The following is a 13591-nucleotide window of genomic DNA, read 5'->3' on the forward strand; positions in this document are numbered from 1 at the left end:
TGATATTGTGGGGTGCATAGATTGTGGGTCTCTTAAGAGGGCGAAATTGTCAAAGAACCCGGAGGGCCATAGGTCTCATATGGAAAACTGGCTGAGATATTATCAAAAAGTCAAAACTACGATTTGGAGCTATCAGGTTATTTCTTAGAGCAGAAGTGTCAAACTTGTGGTCCTCCAGATGTTTGGGCCTCTAATTCCCAGGAGCCCTAGCTTATCCAATGGCCAGGAACTCTGAGAGATGAGGTCCAAAACACCTGAAGGATCACAAATTTGACATCACTGTCTTAGAGGATGACTATTGGAAGCCCTGCTATTTGTAACCCCATTTCTAGTAGGCTGCAGAGTATTGGAGGATTAACCTGTTTGAACAGACTGGAAATTTCAGTCTTTGGAATCCAAGCTATTGCCGGGCCATTCTCATTACTTTTGAGGCAGACAACCTATGTTTGTCCTGAATGACTGAGCAGCAAAGATATATTCAATAATCTTAATGCTCAATTAAATCTGAAAACAAATGAATTTAACTATCATTCTTTAGCAAAGGATAAGAGCACTGACTTGAAAGATGGTGATTTATACGTTTTCAGCATATTCGGGAGTACCTACGTATTTGAACAATCCTTCTCCATTATGAACTTGAGAAACAACTCCACCAGGGAGACATTTTAAAAACACTGATTTCAAACATTTGTAACAGATATGGTAGGAATTGCAACACAGTGTGTGATATGCCATTTTTAGTATATCACAGATAATTGGGTTGTCTCTATTAGTTTGATGAACCTCAAGACCCAATGTGCTCCTGAGTGAAGAATGTGTTCCGTAAAAGATCTTAAGTCACCTGTTGGGAAGGGTGGGCCCTGCTTGGACGCTCTCAGTTCCGGTGATGCATGCTGTCAATGTCAAGGTAAATTGATTATATGGATCTTTTAATCAAAAGATATAGCCATATTTTACTGACTCTATTTAAAAGAGGTTGCTTTTGTTAATTTTATCTCTGTTTTACATAAATGTGTTATTGATTTTATATATTGATGAATTGCATTTCACGTGTTGTATTACACCATTGTGTGCCATTTTGAAAGCCGTCCTGAGTCCCTATGGGAGATGGTGGCGGGGTATAAACAAAGTATAAATAATAAATAATTCACACCTGCCACAGAGGGTGAATGTTGTGATTGTCCGAGCTGATTGTGAGATGACTGAGTTGGGGATGATGGCATCTGGGTTTCTACGGAAGGCACGTTCGATGAAGGAGCTGGAGCCAATCGTGGACACTGTGACTGGGCCTGTCCAGTATATGACACTAAGGCCCCTTCTACACTGCCTTATAAAATCCAGATTATCAACTCTGAACTGGATTATATGGCAGCGTAAACTAATACAACCCAGTTCAAAGCAGATGTGGATTATCTGCTTTGATCATCTGAATGATATAGTAGTGTAGAAGGGGCCTGAGGGCCAACTACTGACATCATGGTGTCTGTGTGAGCGGCGATGATAGCAACAAGGTATCAAGTGGAAGTCTGTGACCATAATCCCCATGAGCTCAAGGACATCAGGGAACAGCAGCATTGATGGTGATGATGTTGTCTTGCCCAATGCTTGGATTTTGACCATGAGATCAAAGTAAAGTAACAGGATAGAAAGGCCAATGGTGTTGACACAACTCGAGAGGGACAAGCTCCAAGCATGCTTCCGACAGGACTCTTATCATCGTCAGTTGAGCAGGTATAGGAGTGTCCCAAAGTTCTCCTTCAGAATGATCAACTATTTCCAGTCCTTTGTGCCTGGCCAGAGAAGTAGTTGTTGTTTGGGTCTTCACAATAACTGAGTGATATTCCGACATTGGGGAAATAGGAAGTTTTTTACTCTTGGGCTTTTTACTCTTGTGGCACTTCTCTTTCTTCCCCTCATTTCATTAGCATGACTTTAGCAAATTTGCCTCATCAAAGAAATGAGAGGGGGAGCAGTCAGTATTGGCTCAGGTTCAAGAGCCAGGAACGCTGAAGGAGTCTGTACCAAGGAGCTCAGCAGAACATGAGCTGCAGAAGACAGTTCTGAGCTGGGAGATTTCTAACTTCAGGACTGTTTGAATGAGGATTTAGACAATACTAAAGATGTGGATGCCAAAAAGATGTTTGATAAAACAACAATTTCAGACAAGCCACCCAATTTTTCCTTGTTTGAGGTGTAAAAGTCTGGCAATGGGAGCAGGACTGCACCACATGGCCTTCTCCATAACACTGTAAGCATTTATCATCAGTGTTGGGCATTTTCCCTTTGCCATGTTCACAGTGCTAAAATTCTCTTATCTTCCTTCTTTTCAATTGGAAAGGACTTTTTATCTTTTGTCTCATGGTCTGAAATTACCAGCTGGGCACTGCTGAACTCCAGTTCAAATGCTGGACCTTCAAACTGCATCTCCTCACCCTCGTTATCAGAGCTATCCATGACAATGTAGTTGCAGAGACTCTACTGGGAGCTTGATAATTCCTTTAGGATCTTTTTGTACCTGGCAGACACCTCTAAACAGGCAGGCGAGTCTAAGAATAATTAATTGTAAAGAAAGCCACAAAGACAACATAGCAAAGCTCAAAGAAAGCAAGAACAGAAAACAGGATGTCTCTCCTTGAAGAAGTAACAGAAGCAACAATTGGCCCTGTGTAAATGTTTAAGAGACAACACAACCCCAAATTAAGATTCTGTGAGAATTTGACATTCGGTGGGAAGAAATGTTTTTCCCCCTAGAGCAAAGCAGTATCCTACTTTATATAAGCCAATTTTATCAAAGCAATATTGTGCACTGCCTTCTTTATGTAAATCTCATAATGGTTTCAACACAATATATTGGAATTACTGTATACTTAGCTCATGTCATTATATTTAAAATAATTTCAGAAGCTTTAGAAGGCAAGGAAAGGAAGGAAACTATGAAGCATATTATGTACAGAAATAAAATTAAAGTTTCTGACCATTTTCTTTGTATCCCATTCCTAAGATGACTTCTGGTGCTCTGTAGTAACGAGTCACTACATAAGGTGTCATCATAAAACTGGTTCCTGCTGTTCTAGCCAGTCCAAAGTCAAGAATCTTCAAAGTGCAGTCAGATTTTACTACTATATTGCTAGGTTTCAAATCCTTCCCAAGGGAGAGAGAGAGAGAGAAAGAGAATTTTAAGGTAAGTTTTAATTCCCTAATGTTGCTCAGTAGAAACTAAAGTACACTGACTAAATACCATGCATCTTCGCCATCAATTTTAAGACTCAACCTAATCTCAGTAACAACAAGAAAAATACATAAGATACACCTACAATTCTATAATGAATCTGTTTTAAATATGTGTGTATAAGAAAAAGGTGTGTCTTAGAACAAAAGAAATAGAGTAGTTTTCTACATTCAACTATATCAATAAAACATAATAGGCTCCACTCCACTAATTCCTATAGTGAAAAAGACAGTAAATCATAAGGTGAATTAGCAACAAATATTTAGATAACTTAAAGTGAATCTGGCAAATATGCAATAGCAAATTCTGAGATTCCAAAGCACCAGAACCCATAGTATTAGCATAGAAAGTATTCTTACTTGTAAAACTGCATAGCAAAATTATCTGCCTTTTAAATATGTATTAATTTTGCCTATTAAATAATTTTAGAAAATATTCACTTGAATCAATTTATTTAGGTTGAGGATCTAAAGTAGTAATCCTTTAGTAGTAGGCACTTCACACAAGATACCTTTTTTAGAGGAATCTAATCCAGCGGCTCTAAACGTTTAACAATGTAATTCAAACGTGACAAAAATAATTTCCGTTTACATCTCAAATATCTTTCACAAGCCAGAAGTGGACACAAAGTACTAAAAATTGTGGCAAGTAAGAAAAATAGTTCTGTATAAGATATACCATTTGATAATAGTTCTATAAATGTAAGGAACAGAGTTATGACTACGATAGCAGCACTGAACCTTCAGATCTGGAAGAAATATTCATAGTAATTTTATGGAAACAGAAGGCATCTTTGCAAAAAGTACAAATCAGAGACTTTTGAGAGTTTCCATAGAAAACTAGAAGTATGCAGCTTCCTGTGCCACATGCAAACAATTATACATATGAAGATGTTTAACTGCTTTGAGGTTAAATGTATGACTTCATTCAATGAAGTGCAATCTCAGCCTGTTAATCTCTTTGTCACATAAAATGTCCTATGTTTAGGTTTCAAAAGCATAGTAATTCAGTTCTGCAAGTGAAGTAACATTTTTTTATTCATGCAAAAGAGCAACAAGCTCTGACAAGTGATGCAAATATTTGTTTTAATCAAGTAAAATTAAGTAGATAACTTCAGAAATGTCACTATTTTGCTTTTAAGGGAACAGAACAGAATAGGGGGGAGATAATATACCCCCTTCCACACACACACACACACACACATATACACAAAGAGGCATATTAGATCTACCATAATAATCTCACTAACCCTATGTATAATTCCAGCTGAGTGAAGATGCTTAATACCACACAACATCTGATAGAGGAGATAGGACATGCGTTCATGGTCAAGCTCCATCTGAATCACCTGGCAGAGATTTGCATCCATGAGCTCCATCACTATGTAACTTTTGTGGGAGATCAAAAAATCAAATGAGATGGCAGCAATATCTTTGATCATCAATCAAGTATGTGCTCATAATATCATAAACTAAAAAGACTTTGTAATAATCATACTTACACATCTTGAAATTCTTCTAGCAACTTCTGTGGAGTGAAGACATTCAACAGGCCAATAATCTAAAAAAGTAACAAAAGTCCCCACATAATTTATTTTCAATTAAACAAGTCAGTTAATATATTAAAAACTAAACTCAGACACTACTTTAAAATCAAGTATAAAAAGCAGGAAACAAAAATCAAGCAGTTAATATAGGAAGATCAGCTATGAAGGATTTGTTAGGTTCACAGTGCTCTCTGGATGTGGGTAAATTATCACGGTAAATTCCCTCCAAACCCCACTATTACTCAAGGCTGGCCATATTGGGTATGCATACTAAGGTTGGTCCAAAATTGTCATCAGCTGGGTTCAGAGCACTCTTTGGATAGAAGTGAACAATAAATCCCAAAATGCAACATCCAAACCCCACTAATATAGAAAGTTGGTCATGTTGGGTATGCATGTCAAGTTTGGTCCAGATTCATCATCATTTAGGTTCACAGTGCTCTCTGGATGCAGGTGAACTATATTTTCCCAAAATTATAGTATTCAAAGTTGGGTATGCATGCCATGTTTGGTCCAGATCCATTGTTGGTTGGGTTCAGTGTTCCCTGGATGTGGGTGAAGTATAACTCCCAACCTCATAGGTCAATTCTCCCCAAACACCACCAATATTCAAAGTTGTTCATGTTGAGAACGTGCACCAAGTTTGGTCCAAATCCATCATTATTTGGGGACACAATGATTTCTGGATAAAGGCGAATTATAACTCCTCACTTCCAAAGTCAATTCTCTCTAAACCCCACCAGTATTCAGTTGGCTATACTGAGTATGTGTGCCAATTGTAGTAGAGATCCATTTTTGGTTGGGTTTATAATGCTCTTTGATTGTGGATAAACTACAGCTCCCAACAACATGGGTCATTTTTCTCCAAACTCTGCTAGTATTCAAGTTGGTCGTATTGGTTATGTGTACCAAGTAATATTACTAATAATATTACGATATAATGATATAGTACAATATAGTAATTTAATACTAGTATTGTACTATGCTAATAGTATAATGAATTGTATGTAAATATAATTTGTAAGCTGCTCTGAGTCCCCTTCGGGGTGAGAAGGGCGGGATATAAATGTAGTAAATACATAAGTGTGGTCCAAATCCATTGTCATTTGGGTTTACAATGTGGGTGTAACCAGTCAGTTTCCTCCAAACCCTGCCAGTATACAAAGTTGGTCATGTTGGGTATGTATGCATATTAAGTTTGGTCCAGATTTAACGTTGGTTAGGTTCACGGTACTCTTTGATTGTGGATGAACTATAACTTCCAAAACTGTGGATAAATCCCTTCTAAACTCCACCAGTTGAGTTTACATGCCATATTTGGTCCAGATCTATAGTCGGATGGGTTCACAGTGCTTTCTGGATGGGAATTAATTATAACTCCTGAAATTCAAGGTCAATTCCCTCCAAAACCTGTTAGTATTCAAAGTTGACCATGTTGGGTTTGCGATCAGTTAGATTCACAGTGCTCTCTGGATGGGAGCAAACTCCCGAAACTCAAAATCAATTCCCTCCAAATCTCACTAGTACACACAGTTGGCCTTGGATATGAGTGTCAAGTCTGGTCCAGATCAATTGTCGTTTGGGTTCACAATACACTTTGACTGTGGGTGAACTATAATTCCAAAGCTTGTGGGTCAATTCTCCGCAAACCCTGACAATATTCAAAGTTGGCCATGGTGGGTGTTGGTGCCAAGTCTGATCCAGATCCATCGTCAGCTGGGTTTAGAGTACTCTCTGGATGGGGGCAAACTATAACTCCCAAAATCAAGGGTCAATCCATCAATCCATCCACAAACCCCTCCAGGATGTTCTGTTGAACAAGGGGAGGTAGGACTGCCTTTTTATTTAAGTACATGGAGATGAAGTAAGGAATTTCACACATCCCGTTAACTGTGCTCTGCTACACACACTTTCTCAACAACCTGCTCCACCTTTGGTAGCAAAATTAAAAATCATCACAGCACCACTCCTTTGGACATACAAACCTGGACCTTACAGATGCCTACCATATATACTTGAGTATAAGCTGACACGAATATAAACCGAGGAACCTAATTTTACCACAAAAAACTCTAAAAACTTATTGACTCAAATATAAAACGAGGATGGGAAATGCAGCAGCTACTGGTAAACTTCAAAAATAAAAATAGATACTAATAAAATTCTATTAATTGAGGCATCAGTAGGTGAAATGTTTTTGAATATTTACATAAAACTGTAATTTAAGATAATAATAAGACTTTAAAAAGATAAGACTGTCCAACTCTGATTACATATATACTCGAGTATAAGCTGACCTGAATATAAGCCGGCTAGGACCCCCACTTGAATATAAGCGGGGAGGGGGGGTCTGTCCTAAAAAGGGCTGAAAAACTTGGCTTGTACTTGAGAATATACAGTAAATTAAACAAGGCTCTTTTCATCACACTTAGTTTACACTTCATATTTAACTTTAAAACATTACACAATTGTACTTACATTTTTGTGATTTACACACTTCATGAGAACAAGTTCTCTGTAGGCTCTTTTTGCATGGGTTTGGTTCTGAAATGGCCTACTTAGCTTTTTGATTGCAACATTTCTTTCAAGGATAGCATCATAGGCTGCACTGCAAATAAAAATGAATTGGTATAACCACCTTTATCCAAATTAAAAGAAATCTGAGTGGAGTCAAAGAGAGATTCAAAGGTATATAGTACATAGTCAGTCTGGAGTCTGGTATTTGTATTTTATATATTCTAATACTATGGATTGCTTATGGGGAGAACCTAACTGTTTAAGTAGAAGGCTCAGTCTTCTGGCAGGACAGACCTTTTTTATGCAAAGGTTATCTGAAGAAATGCCTCTTCCTTTATTATTAATCAGATAATCCAGATTATTTTATTTGAACTGGATTATGAGTCTACACTGCCATATAATCCAGATCAAATTAGATAATCTGGATTTTATATGGCAGTATAGAAAGAGCCTAAGACAGATGGATGTCTCTACTGAGGGAGATGATTCCCAAACGTAGGAGAAAGGCATTTGGAAGAATGTGACATACAGAAATAGAGCTGTCAGGTAAACAATGGAGATAACCTGGATGGTTCTCTGGATAGAATGGCTTCTGCCTATTTCAAGAGGAATACGAGATATAAGGTGGTAATATGTGATTCCTAGAAGAAAGCAACGAACGCAGCTGACAAGGTTCATTAAGTCCTTCTTATCAATAGTATCACCTTCAACACATTACAAGGAACTATGAGGCTTGAAGCACAGATATCATTGTTCCATCCTGTTGAAGGACATGACCCAGAAAATGACTCTGCAAATGGTGCTGTTGCCTTCTTAATTGGGTTTTGTACAATGGCTCCAATTCTCCCAGTATCATTGAGGCTAATGTCCCCAGTTTTTGATGCCCTGTATTTTCGGGAACACTGTGTTTCTCTCTTTATCCTGCATAACTCATTGGACCTTGAGATCAAGCTTGTGAGATTCCCTAGGAAAAATACATTCTTACCAAACTCTCAGAGATATAAACTCATCTCTTTCCAGAATCTTTGTTCCTGAAATCACAGACCATGTCCCAAAAAAACCCAAACCAAAAAAAAACCCAAACAAATCTTTTCTGACAACATCTGTGGAGTCAGTTATTCACTTCTACTACATTTCTCTCATTTCTTGGGCTATACATTTGACAGTAACAAGCAATGAATTAACTACATGTGCCCCATAATCCTTTAGCTTCCTATGCAGAGCCTCATAATCCCTTACCAGAAAGAAAGGTTAGCAATCAGTGGATTAGACTAATCTTGGCCAAAGGGAAAAAAAATATTCCATAAAAATAACTACAACTAGAATAACAGAAGGAAACTATAGAGACCTCCCAACCAATTTACCACTGCAGTAAATCAGATTATTTTCTTTAAACCTGTTTTTTTAATTAAATCAAATTTCAAAATATTTTTGAAATGACTAGAACAGAAGAGCCTGACAATTAATATCATTGTGAATACTGTCATGAGCCATCTAATCATAGTCTACAAATAAGATAACAGTAATTTATAGAAATTGGAGATAACCTAATCAATCTCTTTCAATCTTGACTCTATGTAAGTTGCAATGTGTCAAACATTCTGACAGACTGTTTCAAGGAAATGCCTTATTATCTTCAAATAGTGCTTTGTTAACAAACAGCAAAATTCGTCAGCATCATCTTTATAAAGCTGTATATGCCCACTTGCTCATGGGGTCATAAATCATACCTACAACCCTTTTGTAGAAAGAGTTTCTATTTCTCAGTCCCATCAGACCCCTGGGTAATATACTTTTATTTTTTTCTCTGATTTCCTTTAGATGATCCCATCCAAATAGATTTTATATATATACAACAATTATATGTCTCATGTTGATCTTTATAACGACTTCAAAGGAGTCATGACAAAAAGATACAGAATGTCAAGGAACAGAAAGTTTGGAAAAATGGAGGAGTCTATTTCCAGGCATACTACAACGTGTTGGCTATTATTAAAACCCTACATAGTTTGGGTCAGGGTTACCTGCAGGGTCGCCTTCTCCCATACAATCTGTCACATACACTCAGGTCCTCTGGGAGACACTTACTTCAACCAGATAGAACTCAAGTGGCAAAGGTCACTCAGAGGACCTTTTCACTGACAGCCCCCATGGAACGGCCTGTCAGAAGAGATTCAACAGCTAAACAAAGTGTCAGAATTTTAAAAAGAGTTAAAGATCTCTCTTCTGGCAGACCTACCCAGTCAACTTTACCCTATACATTTTAAATTGACAGTTCATTGGTCTGAATGATTTAAATGTGTGTTTTAATCTTATGTTCAAATTTTATCTATTGTATTTTAATTAAGTTATAACACACCTCAAGCCTTGAGGAGAGGTGAGTTAGAAATAATATTATTATTAAAAGCAATAAATACAATTTTTGATGGGAGAAAATGTTGAAAAGCATTCCGAATAACTATTTAATATGCACCAACCTTCTAATGAAACTACATCAGAATGTTCCTTTGAAATAATTATAACTACAGTATTAAAAGAAATTTTAAAAATATGGTTAAACAGAATCTTCCTCACATTTGAATTAAATCATTAAAACTCTTCAAAGAAATAATTATAGTTATTTAATAATTTCCAAATACATTTGTTTAACCAAAACGTAAGTGGAAGGCTTCTCTTTGTCATAAGATGCTTGAACACTTTTCCTCTTATTAGACAATATTGATCAAATGGAATGTGTTCAAAGAAGGGCAACCAAAAGAGAAAATACAGTCAGGGGGTGAGAAAGGGGCGTTGATCCCTTGAAAGCCCATGGCTGCTTCCACGTCTGGAAAGTAACTCATCATCAGGAGGCTGAATAACATGCTAAATAACATAAACACTAGTTTACATGGTACATTAGCTTTAATTAATCTATCCTAGAAATGGGAAGGACCCTCTTTAAGGTGCTATCAAGCCAATCTATTAATAAATGTCAAGTATAGTTATGTGATAAAGACAGAAGCACAAATTCTTGAAGAGTTATTCATCAGTGCAAACAACTCACTATCCCGGATTTTGCAGCTCAAAAGCAGATACTAATTTAAAAGAAAATAAGGACCAACATTTTACTATTTATAACACAGGTTTACTCTTACTATTCCTAGTCTTTCAGTCCTGCATAAATTAAACCTACTTCCTAGAGTCCTGAAGAAAGCCACCTGTAATAGAACAATCTGATTGCATTAGATCATATTTTTTAAAATTTCAACTCACAGTATACTGCTATTCACAAAAAGATAATATGCGAACAGTTACTTTCTCCCCTCACAAATTTGGTCATCTAGTAGTTATTTAACATGAAACCTTCAATTGCGTCCATTCCCATTTTTGTAAAAGTCACTGAACTGATCTGAAAAGAGAAGGACCTTACCATACTATGCCCTGAGCACCTGAGCCAATGGGTTTTAAATTCTGGTATCTTTTGAGTACAGTGAAGGTAGAATCTCCAATCTCTACACTGTAGAAGTTGTTTTCATGTTTGCTTCTGCTCATGATTCCGTTAAATGAACACCTTAACTTAAAAGACATGAATCTGTAAGAACACAAAACAAAATTATATTTTTTTCAAAAAAGTACAAACCGTTTCTCCCACCTATATCACCAGAGAAATGGAAACCAACAGTTTAGACATGGGACTGCTATTAGCAACATATTTCTCTTTTCATTAATTCAAAATAATAGAAATACTCTACAACATTGAACTTAAACATCAAAGACAAATTTTAGTTTCTCTTTTGTCCCTGGTACAACTTAGAGGGAGAGAAAGTACAGGTCAATTCTGAAAACCCTGTAGGTCCGAAGATCATGTTTATTATTTATTATACTTTTAGATGTTTCAGTTCAAACTAGATTGCCACTAATTTCAATCCTTTTAAAAAGAAAAATATATCTGAGAAAGATGTATCAATGGATCAAAAGAATCATGCTGTTTCACTTCTCCAGCTTGGACCATAACCAAGGACTATAGAATTCTGGAGGTATTTATTTTTATTTTGTGTCCTAGATATAGATATATATAGATATTTGGCTGGGGTTACATTTTTTTAAATGTATCTGTTCCGACTTACAAACAAATTCAACTTAACAACAAACTTATGGAACCTATCTTGTTCATAACTTAGATAATACTGATAATAAAAACAACATTAGTAACGTGGGCAATTTACACAATCATTGCAGGTAACAAACATCCTGACAAAAGTAGTAGAATTCAAACACACAGCTATCTTAGTTTACTTTAGCATAAAAAGATAAATTAATCATATGGCACCTTTCCGGCTATGTTTTTTGCATAAGGTTTTTGTGAACTACATGCATATGATGAAGTGGACTGAAGCCTACAAAAGCTTGTGCTAGACATTTTTCTTAGTCTCAAAGGAGAAATTGAGAAAATCCCTTTGTATATTTTTAAACTGGCAGTAAATAAGCCAATTGTTTTATTTAGTTCAAAAGGAAACTTTATTCTGGTTCATGCGTTTGGTAGTACACCGAAATTTCCTTATGAACAGCAGATCATTTGTTTGTTGTCCAGTGATCTAGTCCTCTCTTCTTAAATAGCGGGTTCTAACCCCAAATGGGTCCCCTTAGCTCAATGTTGGGGTCCACAAAATTTGGCAACAGCACATGTTTTTTGAATGCCATCTAGTGGCAATTTTAGACATTTACATGAATTTGTTGTGCAGGATTTACAGTAGACTCTGCAGAACACGATTCCTCTGTATTTATTTATTATATTTATACCAATTGGATAAAAACAATTATTCCTTTCCCTCTAATTAGGACTTTATTTTTCTTTTCTTTTTGTTGTATCAACCTAGAGGCGTGAATGATAGGTTGTGTTGTCTAATTTGGAGGTTGGGGGGTGTTTCGTTTTGTTGTTTTGCTCGGTGCCAGGATTCCATCACTCATTTATATATATAGAAAGAAAGACTAGCTGTGCCCGGCCATGCGTTGCTGTGGCTTATGGGAATCATTTGTTGGCCAGGTAGAATAGTGGTAAATAGCCTTGCAGCCTCAAAGCTTGTCCATTTTCTTCTTATGGGAATCCTTGTTTGGTGAGCTGGAATAGAATGGAATAGGCTTGCTGCTTGGAAGACTGGGTACTTGCGTTCTAGGGGAATGGTTTTTTGGGCTGATAAAATTGCAATGAATAGCCTTGCTGCTTCAAAGCCTGTCTGCTTGCTACCTAGGGGAATCTTTGGTTGGTCAGCTTCAATAGTACAGAGTAGTATCGCTGTTTCAAAGCCTGACTGCCTTCTACCAAGGTTTATCCCTTGTTGGTCTGGTTGAATTGCACTGAATAGCCTTGCAGCTTCAATGCCTGGCTGTGTTATACCTAGGGGAATCCTTGTTTGGCGAGCTAGAATAGCACCCTCAATCAAAGAGCCGCTTTGAAGCCTGGCTACTTCCTTTGTAGGAGAATCATTGTTTGGCCATCTTGAATTGCACTGAATAGTCTTGCAGCTTAAAAGCCTGGCCGCTTTCTACATAGGGACATCTTTAGTTGACCAGGTTGAATGGGATGGAGTAGCCCTGTGGCTTCAAAGCCTGAGGGTTTTCTATCTAGGGGAAATCTAGGTTGGCCAGGTTGAACAGCACTGAATAGCCTTGCTGCTTGCAAGCCTAGCCGCTTTCTTCCTTTGGAATCCTTGGGTGACCAGGTGGAATGGCAATTAATAGTCTCAGTGCGGCAAGTATGAATGCTGCAATTAGTCACCTTAATTAGCATTTAATGGCCTTGCAGCTTCAAAGCCTATTGAGTCCCCTATTGGGTGAGAAGGGTGGGATATAAATATTGTAATAAATAATAAATAAATAAAAAGCCTGGCTTCTTCCTGCCTGAAGAAATTCTTTGTTGGGAGGTGTTAGCTGGCCCTGATTGTTTGATGTCTGTAATTCCCCTTTTTTCAGAGTGTTGTCCTTTATTTACTGTCCTGATTTTAGAGATTATATTGTTCTGTTTTATTGTAGCACAGTAATTTTTATATATTATAACTAGATTATATGAGGCCCCTTCTATACAACTGTATAAAATCCATACTGAATTGAATTATATGTCAGTCTGGACTCAAGATAACCCAGTTCAAAGCAGATACTTTGGATTATCTGCCTTGGCATTCTGGGTAATATAGCTGTGTGGAAGGGCCTTGAGTTTACACTGTCATATCATCCAGTTCAAATGAGATAATCTGCATTTTGTAGGCAGTATAGAAGAGGCCTAAGTGAGGCCTAACTCTGCCTGTCTCCAGGCCATTGTGGCT

The 13591-nt window shown here is 37.1% G+C and overlaps 1 protein-coding gene across 3 annotated transcripts in view; it reads right to left on the reverse strand.

Moving 5' to 3' along the window:
- The window catches only part of mapk8 (mitogen-activated protein kinase 8), a 43940-nt gene that overhangs the window by 26299 nt on the left and 4050 nt on the right, over positions 1–13591 (reverse strand). For all 3 annotated transcript variants that reach the window (XM_008117741.3, XM_008117740.3, XM_003225391.4), the window contains exons 2-6: positions 10702–10863; positions 7254–7383; positions 4731–4789; positions 4479–4617; positions 2976–3141 (exon numbers count right to left, since the gene is read on the reverse strand). In XM_008117741.3, coding sequence (XP_008115948.3) covers positions 2976–3141; positions 4479–4617; positions 4731–4789; positions 7254–7383; positions 10702–10863 — 656 coding nt within the window. The remainder of the gene's footprint in view (positions 1–2975; positions 3142–4478; positions 4618–4730; positions 4790–7253; positions 7384–10701; positions 10864–13591) is intronic.

This window comes from Anolis carolinensis, chromosome 3, assembly GCF_035594765.1.
Source record: "Anolis carolinensis isolate JA03-04 chromosome 3, rAnoCar3.1.pri, whole genome shotgun sequence".
NCBI lineage: Eukaryota > Metazoa > Chordata > Lepidosauria > Squamata > Dactyloidae > Anolis > Anolis carolinensis.